Raw genomic sequence first — 22,265 nt, 5'->3', positions numbered from 1 at the left:
TATAGATCATGAAGGATATAGATTAGGGGACTGGTGTATCTAACTGTCTCAAATCACATGGTACTGTTGTCAATCTTAGATCACATGGTACTGTTGACAAGGTATCGGGTAGATACAAGGATTTATATGTAACAGTAGCTCTAGGTATGGGTAGATACAAGGATTTATATGTAACAGTAGAACTCTGTATCTAAACCAATCAATACACTGACTCTCACATAGAGAAAGTGATCAATGTTACAAATAAAACAGCTAGACTGTCATAGAAAGACCTGACTAATGGTAACAGTGTCAGTTGATGCAGGAGATCGGCATCGTCCAATGAAAAAAGAGCCGCTGATCTCTCTGCTAATTAGCCTTTGATTTATTAATAAATAAAAAGATCAGTTTATGAGGAGGCAGCATATTTTTTTATAGATTTTTTTTCACTATATATACACATGCTATACAATTTAAGTGAAGCAGTTAGCTCTTAACATTTAAATAAAATTTTATTTTGTGGGAAAATTAAGAAAAACTAGATATTTTAAGTTTGAAAAAAAGAAACATTATATTAAAGGCAGTTTTTTTTTCACAATACAATTTTCCATATTTTAAACATTTTGTCATTGATGACAAGAAAAAATAAGCTATTCAAACATTCCATGCATTAATCTATTGTTACAAACAGGACAAATGTAAATTTTTGTTAGTGAAATGATAAAAAAAAAAAATAATTTTTATTTTAGGAAAAAAAGAATATACAAATATAATGTAAAGGACTGTTTGTCAATAATTGATAGCGGTGCAGTTGAGGTTAGCTGGTGTTTGTTTATAGCCTGATGTACTAGTTGGCGACCCTGTTCTTTAGGAAATAAATAACGTAATCGAGCCATCATCATATAATGCTTCTGTGTGACAGAATGTAAACAGTTATTACTCATCCGTCAATCCCGTGTTTTTTAAATATCTTGTTCTCTGTTACAGTTTTATGTGAATATTTGATGACGTAGAATTTTATAAGGAAGTTTATTGAAACACATGATGAAAACTGTTTATTGTTTAGCTGTACATGGAATTAGTCATTGTTTGATTTCCACCTGTTATTTGGCCAAGAGATCTCATTGTAATAACAGTTATACATGTATATAGAAGTAAATGCTTCTGGCACATCTGATAAAATTGGTTTAATTTATGCAATGCTTTGTTCTTAACTTTAAATCTGAAAATGATTTAATTGTCTTGGGATTTGGTTAATAATACTTGTTATTATTAAACTTTAGACAGTATAGAATTCAGATTTTAAAAATATGTATAAATTGAGGTAAATAGCATGTAGAGACAGTAAGAACTTAAAAAAAATTAATTAAATGTGTATGAAAATGATTGGCCTATTAAATTTTCTTTACTTTTTTCATTCTATCACTCCGATAGACTTTTTATTTATTTCTTAAAAGAACTTTATATGATAAGTTCCTAAATGACCCCTAAAGTGATTACCTTAATTTTACTTTATATGTTGAGTTTTTTACTTTGTACAGCAACTTTATTTGTGATTTTCAGTCTGATCAATATGCCATTTATTTACAAATATGACTACACTGTGTATTTGTTTCCAGTGACCGTAGGTAAAATGTCAAGAACAAGACACATTCGTCTCTCTTTTTCATTGGATTGCAGAAGAAAGGACATCTTTTGTGCCATTCTTGGCCATTGAGTGTATTTAAATGAGACAAATGAATCTTCAATGTAAAATATTTTACAAAATTAGAAAAAAATTAACACACCAGAATATTATTTGAAAAGGTTGATTTATGAGAGCCAAAATTGACTCTAGGCCTAATTTATCTTAATATTTAGTCCTTTAGAAAAATTAAACTATAGAAATATTTAAGTTCCTCTGTTTGTAGACATTTTGCTTTTTAAATTTTTATGTATTTCAGATAAATAAGCCTTTAAATGTTTTTTTCCAAAAAATTTTTACTTGATTATTTTTTCAGATACATGTGTAAATGTAAAAAAATGTGTTGAACATATCATGCAACCCCTGCATGGTTGGAAGTTCTGTTCTAAATTAAGATCTTACAGGTAGTGTTGTACTTCACTTATAAGTCACTTATAGTCACTTATAAGTGACTAATACTTGATATAGTATGAAAGGTTAATGCTTGACATTTAAGTCATTATAGTCAATAAGTGACTATACTACATAAGTGCTATAAGCACTTAAAGTTAGCTCATTTGCATATAAAATCCTACCTTATAAGTCATTCCAGTTAAATATAGGTAAATTCACAACTTAAAGTAAAAGAATAAATCACTTATAAGATCCATTAAGTAGGTCATGATATAAATCACAATTTTTCATTGGATTGCAGAATTATTTCAATATTTGTTGCTTGATGTGTTTTACAGATAAACGAAATATCCTATGTTTTACAGATAAATGACATATCCAATGTTTTACAGATAAACGACATATCCTATGTTTTACAGATAAATGACATATCCAATGTTTTACAGATAATTGACATATCCTATGTTTTATATACATATCACCTAAATGTCAGCATCACCTGTCATGATATTTCCAGCATTCCAGTCAACGACAACTACAGTGCTAAGCTGTTACCATTCTTCCACCAAGCATTCCAGTTTATAGGTAAAGTCACAAAAGAAGGTCATGATAGGTCAATAAGTAGGTCATGATATAAATCACAAAGTAGGTCATGATAGGTGCATAAGTAGGTCATGAAAATTCATAAGTTATGCACAAACAATAAGATACGCACACAATAAAGTCCAAAATATGACATGAATTAATGCATATGTAGGTCATAGCAATTTCATAAGAAGGTCATAACAGGACTGGATTTAATTCATAGGTATCTCACAATTACCAAGATTAGACCTTATTCATGGCAATTCCATAAGTAGGTCACATTAGCAGATTCATTGCAGGAAAATCACACAGTTTCTCTAAGTAAGTCTTGATTAAGCTTAGATGTGGGTAACAACAATATATCATGAAGGGGTCACTTTCAGTAGTGGATTAAGTCCATAAAAATAAAAAGTCACAGAGAGCATATCTACTCACTAAGCCACATCTTTATCTTAAGGATTTAATGTAACTGTACAATGACAAAGTTAACACAACTATTGTGAAATAACAACATAATCAAAACCAGTAGAGCTACTGTCCTGCCTCAGAGTTTTATCAATGAATGTAGCTTTAAAACTCTCCATTCACAGTTATAAATCTAGAACATCCATGAATAGAGCTAATTTACTAGTGTGATATGTCTCTGCGAATTGACAGCCATCTTTTTTCCCCTCAAAAAATAGAATTTCTATCCATTTCCCCCTGCAGTATATTGAATTATGAGGTGTGATAATTAGATTTTGATGTCCCGGACTGATTTAATTTCTGATGAGGATTAACTCTCTCCTGTCTTTCTACAAAAGCTTTATTGTTCTTTTGTTTGGTTCCCGTCTCTCAATTAGGACTTTAAAAATGGGAGTCCTACTGTTTCTGACAAGCACATCACAGCAGATGTCAGAGAGATATAATACAATATAAATTTCTTCTAGAGCTCTCAGAGTCCATAAGTGAGCATTTTTATTTGCTTCAAATATTAATGATAAGCTTACATTACTTGTATGGCCAAACAGTCCCTGAGTTGAGTTTCTGAAAGCAGCGGAAATCAATATTATTTATACAGCCAGAGTCTGCACAAGGTACTAATATCCCAGCCTTCCAGGAAACTGGGTTCCATTGCATAATCTTAAAATCTAGGTCAAAGGGGTACCTGAAGGGAGTAAAGGAAAATCCAGTACATTGTAGTATACAAGAGAAACTGATTAGTCAGGGATTATACCATGAATAAAAAAGCTTGTAGAGGAAGGATATCAAAAGAACCCTACAGATCCAGAATTTAATGGAAGATTGTGACCTGGATAACTTTTTCACTTGTCATAATTTTCCCTTCAGTCATCTTGATCATGTATTACAACCCTAAACACAGAAAACAAGCTTTATAGACACACAGATGATTTAATGATGACAGATCTCCCATTACAATGTCACACACGCTATTTTGTAGCAGTAATTATGTGAATCATATAATGATTAATGGTTTGTTTTGATGGTAGAATTCTGGAAGTTTTTTTGTTATTATTGTAATTTGAAGAAATGATATTGATCAAAGCAGAATGTAATCAGTTGTTTAGACTTGTCATGTTGCCAGTATCTTAACTGTAAACTGGTAGATGGTCATGTAAACTGGTACACTGTCAAGTTTCCAATAAACTGGTACACTGTCATGATACCTGTAAACTGGTACACTGTCATGTTACCAGTGAACTGGTTCATTGTTATGTTCCAAAGGATATGTAACCAGATTGAAGGCTCCAGCAAACTGGTACACGGTTATGTTCCTAATTAGTTTTCTCAGGGTTAAATGAGTAATTTTCATTAATATATATAATGTCTGTCTGTTTGTCTGATAATGGTGAGGAAGAGAAATTTAAATCAGTATGATTATTAACATTTGTATTTACTGTGACGTTTTTCTCTGTAGATATGGTGAGAGAGGCCAATGGTTGCGTGATGATACACTGTCTGGCCGGCATCTCCAGGTCCCCCACTCTGGCTATAGCGTACGTCATGAAGTATCTACACATGTCATCAGATGACGCCTACAGGTAGGTATTATTATGTCATAGTGTACGTCATGAAGTATCTACACATGTCATCAGATGACGCCTACAGGTAGGTATTATTATGTCATAGCGTACGTCATGAAGTATCTACACATGTCATCAGATGACGCCTACAGGTAGGGATTACTATGTCAGATTTTATAGTCCAACAAAAAAAAAATGTACCATGATATCATATCAAGACTTTTTATATTTATATGTTGTAGATTATTTTGAAATATGTGTTGCATATTTACAGCAAACATGCTCATAATAATTTCTTGCTGAAAGCCAAGTGATTTCCAATAGTTTAAAACAGCATGTTTCCCTGTAATCTGGATGTCATTCGTTACTATACACCACCCTATTTGTCTCCTTTTACAGGTATGTGAAGGACAAGCGCCCCACCATCTCACCAAACTTTAACTTCCTGGGTCAGTTACTGGAGTACGAGAAGTTTATAAAGCAGGAAGAGGAGGCGGTGAAACAGAGGCGAGACTCAGGGGGATCGCTCAGCGACGGAAAATCCACACCTATCATCATGGACCTTCAGACGTGTAGTCCTTCTTCTCCCATCGCCAAAGTGACAAAACCGTTCTCATTCGATACTCAGTGGACCCCTCGCTCCCTCGAATGTGATCTGAAGCGCGACACAAACGACAACCTGCCGTTACTGGCCGATTCCGACACCTGGGACAATTATCAATGTGAAGCATCGAACATGGAGACAGACTCCCCCGACAGGAAAAAATTCAGTGACTCTGAAATGTTGTGTTGTAATTTTCTCCCTCCCTCAGATCCTGCCCCTGTGACTCCTAGTGCTGAGTTACCCCCCTTTCCCTTCGGTGATTCAACAATCGGCAATGGTCACCAGTCTAATTCACAACAAGACTTAAAAATTCAAAAAGACTGCAAGAGGAAATCACCCTCCCCTGCCCCTAAGTCTCCTGTGAGCCGATCTTTCACCTTATCATTAAGTCCTGTGTCTCTTCCCTCAGACGGAGTTAATTCCTCCAGGGACAGAAAACGATCTTTGGGATCCCCCATGACAAAACCACCCAGTCTGGTGTCTCCTTTGTCGCGATCTCCCGGAAAATCCTTTGTCAGGCCGTTCAGTCTGCCCCTGTCTCCTGTTCTCTCCCCGGGGTCACCAGAAACCAGCGAATCTGCCAACTGCGATCCTCTCATCAAGGACTCATCCAGTCATCAACAGGAAGTGTCTGCTCAAGGGCATGATGGGAAGGTGGCAGCTGTGACGAAACCATTCTCATTACCATTATCTAGTGTGAATGTTCCTGATGCTGTAGACAGTGTTATTAACCAGCAGAAAAAATTCAAACAAGAGAGAAACTTCTCCTTACCACTGACATCTCAGTCACAGAAGGAGGGGTGTCAGTCGGAGCAGACTCCCAATAAATCTCGTCCATTTGTTCTACCCATATCACCTCTGGTCTCCTCAGAGAAGAATTTATCTGTCCCGGAAATCACCTCATCTTCGTCTTCAGGTGCACCGACTCCGGTAAAGAGTCCTTCAAGGTCGTTCACATTACCGCTGTCAACAGTCAGTCTACAAAAGAATCAGGGACACAAGCCAGCAATGGATTTACCCAGTCCATGTGTGGAATTACCTAGTCCATGTGTGGATTTACCTGGTCCATGTAACCCCGAATTGACGTTGTTACCTAGAGTGACAGAAAATACATCGTCATCAATGTCATTTGATTCACATACAAGAAAATCTCAACCCAGACTTGATCTCAGTTTGTCTAGCATCATCTCCGTGTCTCAGTCAAAGAGTTGTGAAACCTCAGGGGCGGCCCTCCCCTCCTCACTTACACGATCCACCCCTCCAGTTACCTTACCCCAAACCCTGAGTTTACCTTGTAGAGCCTCGGAGCTGCGTAACCAGACATCTCAGACAATATATTCACCCTCTGCTGCCCTGGCCGACCTACATTTCAGTCAGTCGATCCCAGAAAAAGCGACCCCACTGCAACAATTCCCATCTACCTCTCTCCACAAGCTTGACTTCACTCCTTGTTTTGCAACAGAAAACAAAACCAAGGAAACTGTGTGTTCAATGGATGTTACTTCAGATCCTAAAGAATCAGTGGATTTGACTTCTCCTGTCTCTAGTAGCTCGACCTGCAGTTCAACTGTAACCTCACCACTAGGTCACCAGGTCACTCTGAGAGCGAAAGAAAATAGGGCAAAGAGACCGCTTATACGACCAAACAGTATTGCATTCTCCAAATATCCGACCTTTGACCTTGGGTCAGACTGTCAGGAATCGCCGAGCTCAGCGAGTAGTACCTCACAGGACGATTCTGCGGATACCTATCTCGTACAAAACGGAAAACGCTCAAAGGCTTCCGAGTCGCACGTGGGACGCTACACAGAGCGGGACGTGTATCGACAAATCACGGCAGCGATGGAAAGTGCAATGTTCAGAACACAAGTGTACGAGGCGAGTCGTAAAGCGCGTAGTCTGGATGATATGCTAGCTTCAGGAGAAACCATGTCCGGGAAATCCCAGGCCTCTGTGTGTTCTCCGTTTGGGAAATTCCAGCTGCGATGTGGCTTGGGACCAGAAAGATTCAATTCTCCAGGAGCGTTTGAAAACTTGCCATGTCATGCATCAAAGGATGTGTACCAGTCCAGTAGTAGCATATCTTCTAATGGCAGTCATGGGTCATTGCACGGGAGCCTGGAGATCATACAGGTATCCTAGCCACCGTGTGATGCATGCCAATCCCTTCTGTACTGCTCTGGTTTGTGATTGTTTTCTGATCTTGGTGCTACTTTTGATGGATGTTTATATCATTTGAATTATTTTTTTGTTTATTTTTTTCCTGTACAACTTGTGTCTTTTCCTTTTCAATTTATTCTCACAGCATGTCGGTGTATTATCAATAGTAGAGATACAAATTAGGCAATTTTGATTTTTAATCTGTAAACATGGTAAAATTGCTGCATTAATTCTGTGAACAAAGTAGATCTATATGCTTTTTTTCTTTGGAAAGGAACATTAATTTACAATTTTCTATAAAGTTTGTGTTTGACAGTAGATTTTATCTTGATCTGTGTTTTTTTTTAAGTCATAATCTGTTCAATGTATTTTTTTTATAAAATGGGTCATGTCAAAAGTCATATATACATTATACTTATGTAAAACTGCACCAAATATTTTATTTTGGTCTAGAATCATGGACAACTCTAAAAGAATCAGTACATGATATGACATTTGACTGATCTGGCTTCTTTTTGCTCCAGTGCTGTGGTGCATCATTTTTTTGTTTTGTCTTTTTGTTTTGTTTTTTGCTGCATGAAATTGTGGTAAAATGGAATCATTTTTCATCAGTAGAAACTTTTGCTGGACCTTTAAATGTTCATCTCCTCTTCAGTAGATGGTAGTTTGTGACATGGGAATGTATCTTCCCGAGATTTAATTGTAGATTTTAAGAGTAAAATGTAAAAAGTAATTCCTATGGAATAAGACAACGTCTTTACAGAGAGCAATGCTATCACTATTTGTTTAAGGCTTCCTGCTTTTTATGAAGGATACTGATTTTTTTAAGATAGCCTGCCATCAGACAATGTTCCATAACTCTTGACACTGACTATAATTTCTTTCTTTCATACTCTGTCAGTTCTTAAAATGAATTTAGTTTGAACTTAATCTGAAAAATTTCTTTTTTAAATTTTTTCCCCCCAATTTAAATTGACACTGTCTAAGGTTCATGAAACATTGCTGATGACTGGGATGAGTTAGCGGAATATTTTACAAAGTGTAAATGTCATATTTTGTTCACTGGTCAATAAAATATGAATAAAACAAAGCTACATATTTTTTTCCTGTTTGCTATCAAAGGTCGGGGAGTGTCCTAAAAAGCGAAGGAAAACCTCCGAGAAATAATGGGTAAGGGGCAGATAACTGTTGTCCTCTAGATGTTGTGGGAAGTGTGTTCTGGCCTGGGGGCCATAAAACTTAGACTAGCTCAATTTTGATCTCTGCAGTCTCACTTTTCCACTTTTAATTCCTTTGGAAAAAGTGAGACTAAGATCAAAAGTGAGCTCGTCTAAGTTTTATGAATCCCAGGCCCAGTGTTGTAATGTTTCAGTGTTATAAAAGCCTCTCTTTCAAATTATATCAAAGAGATATAGAATGCAAAATGCTCAGTAGGCAAGGATACTTTATATATAAACTGGACTGAAACGCAAAGTCCTATTTATAACTTATTTACAGCCTAATTGTAAAATAGTCAACATTTATACCTTTAATTGCTATTGCTGATGTTGTGATGAATATGAGCTAGCTGATTTCCAATGAAATTCAGACCTGTTAATTATAATGCTTTCTGTATTTTGTACATATTTACATGTAAATAACGTTTTACAGATTACATAATTAATCAGATAATATGGTGTAAAGAAGTTTTCTGTTTGTCAATGAATCATATAAGCTTAATGCTAGCAAAATTATTTTGAGTTTTCATTCTTGCATTGGATTCAAAATTTAGGAAATGTTAGTCGTTTAAAAACTGGACTTCATTGTTTGAATGATTACATTATTTATAGACATTTTTATCAGAAACTTTTGTTGTACCTTCCATTTGATGCAACTGAAAAGTATTGGAGTGCACAAAGAAGACAATTTTTTTAAAGAAAGTCAAATAACAAATTTATCACTGAAATTGTTTGGAACCCTGATTATGAAATGTTTATTGAAAAAAAAAACTTGTTTAAAAATAAAATTGAATTTCAATTTCAAATTAGACTCCCATCTTTAAATGTAAGGACAACTTATGTTTACTTATACATGTATTTCCATTTCTATTTGTTTTCTCTGTGATAACTCTTCGAAAGTAAGTAGAGTTGATATCTTGATCATTGTACTGGAAGTAAATTTTGCATATGAATAGGTCTGTGTTTGAAGTCGGTAGGGGAGAACTTTTGAAATTGACATGGGGGGCCTCGTGTAATTTAAATCTATTGGTCTACGTTTTTAAAATTTAAATTTACAATTTTTTCACAACTAATGAAATGAAAATATAGTTAGTGTCTTCACCCATTATGCAAATTATCCAACTATCATTAATGCCCTTGCATACACTACTAAATAGACAGTGATTCCTTAAATAGTTCCTCATCAGACCTGAGAGGAATGACTCCATTTGGACTATGGTCAAATGATTTTGATATTGGACTAAAATCATCATCATAGCCCTACATTTGTCCGATATCAAAATTGCAGGTTGATTGTGCTTAATGTATCCAGTGTCTATATATATTGTAAAATTACTTAAATACTAGTATTGATAAGACTAGAAAAACATATTAAGGACATATACAATGTACCTTACCTATTAACTATTTATAATTTTTCAAGTACCATCAGATGTTCATAGACAAAAAAATTCAGCATTCATAACAAGGGGTTTTGAAAGATATCAATTGATGGAATCCTTAGATAATTCAAAGAAAAATATCAAGCACCTCTAAACATATTCTAGATGATTCTTTGATCCAAACTTGTTTTGGAAGAAGTGTACAACACCATCATCATATAAAGACATTAAAATATAGCACACGGTTCCTTCAAACATTAGGACCCCTCAACTACATGTTCATGGAAAAAAGACAAAAGTTCAAACAACTTTGCATAGGTCCTTAATATTTTGCTACAATGAAAGGTATATTATAAAGATTCCTTGAAACAACAGTTTACAATTACATGAGTATACAGTTTTATTATATAGACTTTTCATTTTAATGATGCATATCACTTCTCCATGGCACCTGATCCCGCGTCTGATGTTTCGGAGGTCCGTGTTTGCTCTGCTTCTATTTTGTATTCTTTTGTGGACTTCTGATCTTGAATTACTGATCGTTATTCATAGATAAAATTTTAGTATAAGTATATTACTAGTAGTATAGATCTCTAACTTGATATTGGATGGCTTACATTATGCTAGGAAGTTTTGGAATATTTTTGCTTCATATATCTTTCCCACGTCTATAATCCATCCATTTTCTTATTCTACATGACACTCCTTACCTGCTGATTAAATGAAACCTGTTTTGCTGGGTTTTTTTCCCCATATGAATAACATAGAGACAATACTTCTTGCAGGTTGGATACAAGTTTTTTTTTCATCTCTGGGTCTAAGAAGATAAACACTCAAAAAGATTTTAAAAAATCATATCCATCCATAAATCATGGGAGATTCTTTTTATCATGCATGTTTAATACATCACTATCAATGTTTATATATATGAATTGATCCAAATCATTTTACTTCATCATTTTCTTGCAAAAATCATTTTGATATCACAGCATTGGTAGAAAAAAAATCTAATTAGTGATATCAAGGGGATAAAGGGATAAACCTGATAAACAAAAAATACTGTTACAGTAGTATATTATTTATTTTTTATAGAAAATTAAAAATAACACAAGAATGCCAAAATTGGGGATAAAATTCTGTAATTATAGACTATACATTCAGACTCCTATACTTGTACATTCATGTACTATATTTAAATTTCAATGTATGATTTTTTAATCTACATACCAATATATTCTTAAGTTCTATACTGCAGGATGACAATGGACTTTGAATCCCACAATGCAACAATTGAAATCAACCAATGAACATGAAGAACAACCAAATAAACCTCAGGAACCTGGCATTAAGAGACACGCCCACTGGCATGTGGAGAGCTCCGTGCCTTATGAAATCCAGATTAAATTAAGTGAGTGATGTAGGGAGTACCACAAGGAGTGCCACTTCATCCTTCACTGTTCATAGAAGTAGACGCATATATGGATACCATCTGCATTTCATGGCAGTCAAAAAGGTTCCAGTTTTCAGGAGCATTTTTATTGCATGTGTATGACACAGTGTGCAGTATGTTGTAAAGTTTGTACACATGTGTATGTTCATTCAATCTGTGTTATTTGTTGTGAATGATTAGTTTTGATAACTTCAAATACAAACCATTTAATCAAGCACATGAAGGTTGACTTAGAACTGTTTTCAGTATTTAGGGTTTCAATTATTTTCAATGATTCAGACTTTTAATTCTGGGAATAAGTTGTTCCCAAATCGTTGTTCAGTATTTGATATGTGATGTTTGTTGTTAAACGTTAAGAATCTCAGGAAAATCAAGTTTTAATCAGGAGAGGAACGAGTTTTTTCTTTCATTTTATTTTCAAATCTCTCTAACCATATCAGATCAGACTTTTATTACATATTTCATGGCATATTTATTAATTCACCTAGATGCTATTTGCTATTTAAAGTACTTTTATTTATAAATCTTTTGTATCTTTTAATTAGAATTAATGCAATCAGGATCAGGCAGGTATTTTTTGTAGGAAGCCTACATTTTAAATACTAAATTGCACTGTAATTTGATTTTTGAACAGTTTATTAACTCTTGTTACAATGTAAGGAGTTATTCATTAATGCATTACATGTATGTGTATTTTTCCTGTATATAAAAATTATACAAAACTTCAAGTAATAACAATAATAACATCAAAATTAAACTCAGCTGGAGGAAGCTGCATCAGTTAACAATAAACCCCCATCAGGGTTATTTACTGCCTATTCGAATTTTAAAAAAAAATATGTGCAGCTTTAAAAATGAATTTACATTTGTCAAGTAGATTTATTATTATATAATTATTTTGCTTCAGAAAGTTTGATCTGAAAGCAAATGTTCAGATATACGTAGGTAAACTAAGTTTGTTTGTTTTTTTTTTTAAAATATTAAAACACTTATAGAAGAACCAGGGGGAACAGCACCTATTTATAACCTAGCTGTATACCAGTATTTATTGACTCAGTCTTACATCGTAATGTTGATTTTGGGTATATTGTGAGATACACTTCCTGACTTTGAGATACTGAGTTTAAGATATTTTTCTAGAGTGTCTTGAAAAGTGTGATACTGTTGTATTCAAAGAATCATTATGTATAGAAAACTGTGATTGTGTATATAAATCTATTTACTGATGCGTGTTTAGAGTAAGGTTTCCATATTTTAACAGAGCAATTCAAACCATGTATATACATGTAGATATATTTATTTATTCACTAATTTATGTAGACTTCACTTTTTTTTTGTCATCGAGTTCCCGGTTTTATCTTTCATGGTTGTGTTATCAGAATCTGGTCACAGTTTAAGGACATATGCAAGGTACCTTACCTACTGATAATTTTTCAAGGTATTTTAAAATTAAACTTATAATACCATTACTTGTTCTTAGACAAAAAAAATCAGCATGTGTTACCAGGGGTTTTGAAAAGATATCAAATTTTGAAAATTTTTGCATTATTCAAAGAAAAATGTACAAAAATTACAAAACATAAATTCCAGATTTTTTTTTTTTTACATCAAGCACTGTTTTAGAAGAGGTGTACAAATCAATATATAGAAATTAAAAATATTGCACACATGTCCTTCATTTAGTGGAAATCTTCAACTCCATTGAAGAACCCAATAAAGTCCAAACTACGATGCGCATGACCTTAAATGAACGTCAATAAATGACAGGACGAATTACTACAAAGGGGTGGGGATGGGGGTTGTGACTATCTTTAAATGTTTTACTTATACAAATTTATGAATTTAATTGAGGTAGTTCGATGTTAAGTTTGCCCTAGCATTGCCTTCACATGTACTAGTGTTGGGATACAAATACATATAGTATCTAAGCAGAAAAATAATTTTAGTCAAAGTAATCTTTCATTTTTTTTTCTTTCACTTTGAAGATCAGAAATGTCTTTACTGGCATTTCTTACAAAATTAAACATTTTACGGCGATATAATTCGATTTGATTTCCTTACTTTTTTGTATCACAAAACTTAAGAAATATATTATTTCTGATATTTTATGCTACATATACTAATAAAAGTATATTCATTAAATAAATAGATGTTAATGTATATGATGTATGAAACAACATTGTATGGGCATTTTTCCTCTACAAATGTGATAAACAATATTGTGCAATATTTATTTTACTAAAAAGAATTTACATCTTTTTAGGGTTAATAAGTACCTGATTAACTATGAATCTTGTGTAATGATTGATCTACATATTTACATCTAATTAGATTTTTTAATCTCCATTCTACATAGTGTTGAAAGTTAGACAGTTTTTACTTCTTTGTATAGTTTGTTAACGGCTGTGATTTGTTGTACTCCTAACATTATGATATTTAAGGTGGCACACTACCAGATTTTTCTGCCGATGATATTTAAGGTGGTATACTCCCGGTTTGTCCACTGATAATATTAAGGTGGTCAACACCTGGATAGTGACCGCCGATCAGAGACGAACACCATGACGTTTTGTATCTGTAGTAATAAGTTGTTCATCTTGTCTCAGTGAGTTAGTGAGAGATGTTTTTTTCTATAGTAAGATTTTCTATGGTAATTTGTAATGTACCTATATTAAAATGTTGTTTACTCCTCCACAGCTTGAGTTTGATTTTGTTTAATAAATATTGAGTTTGAAAATTAACTCAATTGCAAGTTGATGAAACCACATGAATTTTTAAGAAAATTATATTGCTTCATCGCAAATTAAGGCCAAAATAAATGATCATCCTATTGGTTCTGTGGTTGAATGAGAAAATATTTCAAATCTGTGCAAGTACAACATAAAACTGTAGATTGAAAATGATCCTTGACGCGACCTTCCAATACCCATTCACAGTTGATGTAAGATTAATCGAATACAATTGCTTCTTATAAAAGAAGGCAAGCTAATGGCAAATAAGTTGGAGAAACAAGAATATTAACAGTCTCGCTTTTAGTTAGCCTCATATTTGTAGCTGGATGGTATAAACAATTGGGATGGATTTATTTCTCTTTATATTCAACTGCTATCTTAAAATGTTACAAGTTTTATGTCTCTTTATCACTATCACCGTGTATGTTACTACCAAAATATTTGTGCTTTAAGTGCTATTTTCAACCCCATATAACATTTTAACATTTTGGTCTCTTCGTCTTTGAAGAGCATGTCTGGGTTAGGGTTTGAAGATAAATTCAGCAAAAGACATGATGAAACCCTTAAGTTTTCATACCATGAAACCAATCTTTTTCTTTGACTCTTGTGGAAAAAAATCCAATAGTTGTTTACACCTGAGTTACCTCTATTTTAAGAAAGAAAATGCAATACATAAACACTGACAGAAAGCAGTGTAATTTCTTCATTTACACATTCATAGTCATGGAATAATTCTGAAGTGACTGAATAATCTTTGAGTTCCCTGTCACTCTTGGTTTTTCTTTTGTTTTTTTCTGATAAGAGAGTTCTTACCCCGTTTTCTTTATCTTTGGTAAGCTAGTAAAATATGCTTAAAATGAAATCATGTTTCGGAAATTTTAATCACTGTAAACTTTTACAAGATCTTATTATAAAAAAAACAGTTCGTTACATAGTCGTTTATGTTTGTTACGTAATACATCGACCGAGTATAGATTTACAACTGACCGGGTATAAGTAATTCACCTCCTTCACGTGAGAAACTTCAACCAATCGTAAGCCAGAATTGCATAGAAAAATCAACCGAGGTGAAGTAATATTTGTTACATAGTCTTTTAGTGACAGGGTATGGTTACCTGGTTGGTAAATTTCATACCTGGCAAGGCGGTATCACCCCATACCCTGTCACTAAAAGACTATGTAACGAATTTACCCCACCGATGAAACATTTACGTTTTATCAGTTGTTTATAAATGAATTTCTCTGCCAAATGCTTACTGTGCCTATTATGCCATCACGTTGTGTTTGTGACGTTAAATATCGACCGGGAGTAGATGAAACATTTTTATGCCATTTTTGCTGCAAATTCTGATTTCCTTTCATCAATCTTTTGACTGATGATTTCATCCTGACTTCAGTAGCATTGTGACGTCATCAGGATTTCGGCTCATTCTAGCAATGTTAAGGATTTTATTATAATTATTCTTTTCATGTTTTGATTATGGCACTGCTGTAGGCAAATCCAATCTTCAAAAATAATTATATACATCAGTATAATAAAACTTTTATCCACTGGTGATTATTGGAATAACTGTTTCGCCAAACCCTTGACAGGAAGTGTATAATATATATATATATATATATGATATTAATTCAATAATGTGCATCAATTAAAGTTTTAAAACAGTTAATATATATATATATATATACATGATTTTCCTCTGCGTTATGTATGGAATGCAAACAATGCACTAAATTTTCAAGAGACTTTTGCACATCCTGTAGTACAAAAGGAAATGAGATAGTTCTTAGATGAAGAAATCCCTCTAGACAATTTTGGAATAAATAATGCCACTAACAAAGTACATATGATTTATGATAAAGTTTGTATAGCTTCACCACAGAAAAAAAGAAATTTAAAATGAAAACGCAAAACAAGAAATGGTTTGATCAAGACCTATTGAAAATGAAAAAACTTGTTCAAAATAAAGCATTAACACTGTCTCGCTTCCCTAAAGATCCAAAAGTGCGAGGTTCCTTTTTTAAATTAATATTAAACAAACAATATTCAAAACTAAGGAAAAAAAAGAGAAGAGAATTTAAACAAAACATTTTAAACCAGCTTGATGATTTAGAGTCTAATAATCCTAAGGAATACTGGTCCTTAGTGAACCAGCTGCGGAACGAAAAAAGAGATGATCCAAACTGCATCGAGGGTGATACTTGGTTCCAATATTTTTTAGATCTTACTTCTGTTTCAGACAAAATGAAAAAAAAATAGATGTTTTAGAGGAAAAGTTAAAAGTATTGGAAGATAATAATTACAGTTTCTCTATGATAGACAAAAAATTTACAAACACAGAATTACAAGAAGCATTTTCTAAGCTTAAGTTAAAAAAAAAACACCTGGATTAGACAATATCTCAAATGAAATGCTTAAAGCATCACAACACTTCATCAATCCTTGCTTGTTAAAACTGTTTAATGCTATATTGACATCTGGAGAGTATCCTTCAAAATGGTCAGAAAGTTTTATTTGTCCTCTATTCAAATCTGATGATCCAAATAAGCCAGAAAATTTCAGAGGCATAGCTATTAACAATAGTATTTGAAAATTATTTAACTTAATATTGAATAATAGACTTGACAATTTTTTGCTGGAAAATGATACTATTCATAAATCACAGAGAGGTTTCTCCAAGAAATCTCGCACTTCAGATCATATGTTTGTGTTGAAATGTTTGCTCAACAAATATCTCAAGACTGGTGATAAGAAATTATATGCCTGTTTTGTTGATTTTCGAAAGGCTTTTGATAAAGTTATTCATGTTGGCATTATGTATAAACTGCAATCAAAGGATATAAATGGGTATTTTTACAGAATTTTAAAATCTATGTATAAGAATGATAGATCAAGTGTGAAAGTAAATGATAAAATAACAGATTTTTTCACATCTGGGGTTGGGGTCAGACAAGGGGATGTCCTTAGTCCAAATTTGTTTAAACTCTTTATAAATGGCCTCCCAAGTATTTTGGATCATAATTCTGTTTCTGTTACTCTAGATAAAGAAATGATTTCATGTCTCCTGTATGCAGATGACCTTGTTCTATTATCCAATTCAAAATCAGATCTTCAATGTAAACTCAATCTCCTCCATGATTACTGTAATGAGTGGTGTCTAGAAGTAAACATAAAAAAACAAAGGTAATAATTTTTAATAACTCTGGTAAATTACTGAAGGAAGAATTCCAACTTGGTAATGACATTATAGAATGTGTAAAACAAAATAAATATTTAGGGATAACTCTTGAAAACAATGGAAAGTTTACTGAAGCCAAAAACAACTGTATCAGAAAAGTTTAAAGGCATGCTTTAAATTCTATAGGGATGTAAAAAATGCTAACCCCTCCTTAAAAACATTTTTACATATATTTGATCACTGTATTAAACCTATAGCTTTATATGTCTGTGAGAACTGGAGAATTATTAATGTTACTCCAAAAAGGAAAAATATTCCTCTTTTTGATATATTTAAAGATTGGGAAGTTGAAAAACTCAATATGAAATTCTGTAAATATATAATGGGTGTATCTAAATCTTGTACAAATGTAGGAATCTATTCTGAACTAGGGAGGTACCCATTATATATAGACATGTTAAAGCAAATATTCATGTACTGGTTTAGACTAGAAAATACATCATCTAACCTACTGAAAGCAGCTCTCAATGAGTGCAAATCAAACATCATTAACAGTGATTAGTACTCCAGTATATTATTCTACAGTGAAAAGCTTAATATTAATTTGTCCCTTTGCGAAAAACTAAGTGAAAACAAGTTTAAATTGTACATGAAAAGACAACTACATAATAGTTTTTTAAACAGTTGGAATGATATTCGTACAAATTATTTGGAAGGCTTTGGTAAATTAAATTCATATTTTAAGTATAAAAGGTCTTTTTATTTTGAAAAATACTTGAATATGAAAAACCGAGTCAATCGGGTAATTCTCGCAAAATTCAGAATTAGTTATCATTGTTTAAGGGTAGAAACGGGTAGATATGAAGGAAAACTTAATAAATGTGGTAAAAATGAAATTCTTCCCAGGTGTGAGAGAATCTGTCGTTACTGCACCTCAAGTCCAACTGAGGATGAATTGCATTTTTTGCTAGAATGTCCACTTTATAATGACTCAAGAAGAGAGTTTTTAAATAAAATCTTTGAAACCTTTCCTAATTTGATACTGCTTAATAATGTCGACCTGTTTACATGGATTATGTCAAATGAAGATTCTGAGTTTGTTGTTTTATTATGCCAACTTTTAAATGCAAATTTTAATAAGAGAAAACAACATAGTTTAATATAGGCATATTGCAGATATTATACATAGGCCACTTATAATGTACATTTTATACATCCTAAAAGAAGATAGCTAACTCTCTGTTCATTATACAATATTTGTTTTGTTCTGTTTCTGTATATGTATAACTGTGATGATTTTGGAACTGCTCTGTATGCTCCACTGTGGGCCCAAATTGGTTGAATAAATATTCTATTCTATATCACTAAAAAAACCAACAACACTGCATATCCTAAATGTCGGATCTACCAAGTAGATACAACATTATATATATATGCCATTGTTTTTTTTTCTTCTGTGTGTTTTCCAGTTCATGTTTTATAAATTATTTTCAAGGTAATTTATTAGGAAAACGGTTCGTTGTTTTCACTGAATTTGGAATATTTGTCACCAGAGCTGCTCACCCCAAACTCTGAATCACAGAAAACCTCATCAGCAGACAATTTATTCATTTGCCTCATCCAAGTGTGTCCTTTCATATCCAGCTTGCAGTCTGCGTTATCACTGGATTGCAGAATAACAGTAGCATGGGATCTAGTAAAATATTTGAAATGAGAAATTCATATGCATGAACCAATAAAATATGAAATAATTCATAAAGAAGCAAAAAATTAAACGAGTAAATTGATCAATGGAATTTAGGAAGATAACGAACAGTATTCAAATTTAAAAGTCCATTACAAAAAACAAAATAGGAGCAGAGTAAAACACGTACATTTACTGCAACGCTTTAAAACAACAGTAGCAGACCGACACCCTTGATTTGCTCTGATTGTTCAAAGGTGATGTAAAAATATGAATTTAATGCAGAAAAGGCAAGTCTGAGGTGCGTTTCATTTCTCTATCACAACGATACCAACTGAACTGATTTGCTTAGTATAAGCATTAGGAACGTCGAAAATATGACATCAGCGATTTGTAAAATTCATATTCGTGATCTGACAGTGACGTAAACATAATATTACCGTCTGTCAGTCCTGTTTGTCGCCAGCTTTGTTTTATTTATTTCAAGTTTCTGAAATTACAATTAAGCTAAAACAGTCTAGAAGTAATCAAATGTTTCATTTCTTTTGTACAACAAACTAATTTATTAATATATACAACATGTACAAGCTAGGTCAAGAAAGTAGTTCTGATTGAAAAGTTTATCAATGTGTAAACTTTTTCTTAAATTTGTTCTTGTCCTATCAAAACACAAGGTATCAATAAATATTATTATACCTCATTATCATTATTCTACACAACACATTATCTGATTGGTTCTAGATTATCACGTGATCGGGCCACAAAACTTCATATTTCCCGGTCGTCGGCATGCTTTTCATCATATTCCACCTCTTCGGAACTTAGTGTATTTTCCCGCAATATAGTTACCGTTCGTTAAAAGAACACTCCCGAGAGTAGTCAACGTCACAGTAAACTGGTTTACGTCACAAAAGTGTTGATTAGAAATGTGTCAAAAGGTTTCAGGAACTTTTACGTTAAAAATGAGAGTGAATTTGAGAGCGGTGCCGAATTTGAAAGTCTATGTTTATTTCAAAGGTTTTGCTTGTTTCGGTATAATAAACAATTCATTGCATGAATGTTCGGGAAACATGAATACTTATTCAGCCAAGAAATATCATATTCCCCTCGGGCGAAGCCCTCGGGGAATATGATTTTTCTTGGCTGAATAAGTATTCATATTTCCCTCACTATCGTGCAATAAATGTATAAAATAAATAAGAATGGAATTATTGTGAAATTCGTCGTCAATTCAGTTTGTAAATAATGGCCTAACAGTATGAAAAAACATCACTCAGCATATAACTTTAAGACAAATTGTATTTGCTGACAAGATCATTGTATCGACCATAGAAGTGACGAAATGATGACTTTAAACAAGACTGTTGATAATCTTGTTTCAGTAACTTGGTTGTCAATAACTTATCTCGTTTAAATAGAAATTGATCATAAGTAGAGCATGCTCTTGCGTATCGAATCAACTGAGAGGTATAAACCCCGCAGTGATGAAGGTATATTGCTTCATAAGTAAGGCAAGTTGACAATTTGAAAAATTAAAGTCATCTCGCTTGTCATAAAGCTTGGTTGTTAGATAACCATTTTCAAGTAAAATATCTAATAGATGTGTCAGACTTTGTGATATCTTTAATTTCAAGCTCACCGGGATGTATCGGGATATATCGACATAAGAATGGAAATAAGCATTGTTAATTGACAATACTTCGTCGATATATCTAAATGTCGGGTTGAAGGCCACAGTAAGTGTTTTCTTCTTTTCACTTATAAGATTTTGGACAAATTCTGCTTCATACGAATACAATAATAGTCTGCTACTAACGGGTGCAATTGGTACCAATGGGAATTACAATAGATCGATCGAAAACCTGGTCTCCAAAAAGCACATATATATTGTCAATCAGAAACTCAAGCATTTTTTAATATCAACGTTATGGTACTTCTGTATACAATCAGAATGTTTTTAAACAAAATAAGTTTGCAAATGACCAATGACAAGGTGAGTAAATTTATGAGTTCCGTTTTTATTGAAAAAGCTGCTATCAAAAAGCTGATATCAAAAAGCCTGGATTTTAATTGATCGTGTGGAATGGTTGGAAAATTGAAAAGTTCTAAGTTTTAATGCTGTTGATTTTGGTAAAATTTTGTGATTTCTAATTTTCAAAAGTTCCTTGGAATTTATGTATCCATATCTGATTTACACCACTGTTGCACAATACTCCTGAAGTTTGTCCTTCACTACTGTTACTGTTACTAATTTAGTGAGGAGTAAAGAAAGAGGCTTGGTAGAACATTTACTGAAACCCGCTATGTATCTTTGTTTGTTAGGATTTTTATGAAGTTTCGGAGTCCAATATATAGATATGGTAATTCAAATTGGCTCTTTGGAATATCAAAAATATTTAAAACTGACGTATGATTTTAAAGAATTTCCTTCTTATATTTCCTCATAAATGTAAATGAAAAGGGCGAAGATTACAATCTCATAAAAAATTGGACATATATATTTTTCCTTCTACAACAAGCTCGTAGAAAGTTATTTTTCATGATGTGTCTTCGTGCATACATTTATTCAACTTAGACGCTACTTAAGAGGTTGCTCTGAGTACGATTAATTTTGAAAGCAAGGCTTGCTACTCACTGATAAGGGGATGTCAGAAAGATTCCAACAACTCGTTTGAAGTCGTACATTCGATTTATTCTATGGTCGTGATGATAACTTTGTTAGCAAATATAGCCTATCATTGGGTCAAATATTGGGCCTTCGTCATAATACTGAATTTTACTACGGAGTACATATACGGGTGTGGATGTTTACTCTTCCTAGTCATACGATTCCACCTCTGCAATTTCCAGAGACTGTTCGCTAGCTTCACATTTACAGTTGATTTTAGAAAACTTAGTGCTCAAAGATGAAAATAAAAAGAAAATTTAATTACTTACCTCCGATAGCATTTGATGAAACCAACAATTGCCATGATAAGAAGCACAAAAGCAAGAGGCGCCGCAACAGACACGACTAAAAGGGTATATTGACGTACTGCATTCGGTGTCGGTGATTTTGGATCATCTGTTGTCATGGCACAACCTGAAAGTTGCAACACTTTACAATCCCACTGATCCATAATTAAAATATTAGATAAAATATTTGAAAAAAAACGTTAAGATGATTTTAAAACAATGTATATTATAAAGGTA

The 22,265-nt window shown here is 33.1% G+C and overlaps 2 protein-coding genes across 6 annotated transcripts in view; one reads left to right on the top strand and one right to left on the bottom strand.

Moving 5' to 3' along the window:
- LOC134263059 (uncharacterized) overlaps positions 1–12,302 on the top strand; it is a 37,899-nt gene extending 25,597 nt beyond the window's left edge. For 3 of the 4 annotated variants that reach the window (XM_062745364.1, XM_062745363.1, XM_062745366.1), the window contains 5 exons: positions 2,503–2,641; positions 4,560–4,683; positions 5,065–7,402; positions 8,552–8,599; positions 11,284–12,302. In XM_062745364.1, the coding sequence (XP_062601348.1) occupies positions 2,503–2,641; positions 4,560–4,683; positions 5,065–7,402; positions 8,552–8,596 (2,646 nt within the window). In that variant the 3' untranslated portion in view covers positions 8,597–8,599; positions 11,284–12,302. The remainder of the gene's footprint in view (positions 1–2,502; positions 2,642–4,559; positions 4,684–5,064; positions 7,403–8,551; positions 8,600–11,283) is intronic. The other variant, XM_062745365.1, reaches the window with a different exon arrangement.
- Positions 12,303–18,478: 6,176 nt separating this feature from the next.
- Positions 18,479–22,265, bottom strand: part of LOC134263057 (uncharacterized) — a 111,559-nt gene continuing 107,772 nt past the window's right edge. For both annotated transcript variants that reach the window (XM_062745361.1, XM_062745362.1), the window contains exons 17-18: positions 22,011–22,155; positions 18,479–19,082 (exon numbers count right to left, since the gene is read on the bottom strand). In XM_062745361.1, the coding sequence (XP_062601345.1) occupies positions 18,893–19,082; positions 22,011–22,155 (335 nt within the window). In that variant the 3' untranslated portion in view covers positions 18,479–18,892. The remainder of the gene's footprint in view (positions 19,083–22,010; positions 22,156–22,265) is intronic.

Source organism: Saccostrea cucullata, unplaced genomic scaffold, assembly GCF_032062105.1.
Source record: "Saccostrea cucullata isolate Sc308-1 unplaced genomic scaffold, CSIRO_AGI_Scuc_v1 ctg1666, whole genome shotgun sequence".
NCBI lineage: Eukaryota > Metazoa > Mollusca > Bivalvia > Ostreida > Ostreidae > Saccostrea > Saccostrea cuccullata.
Note: the sequence above shows the minus strand (reverse complement) of the source record. Positions and strands in the feature narration are given on the sequence as shown.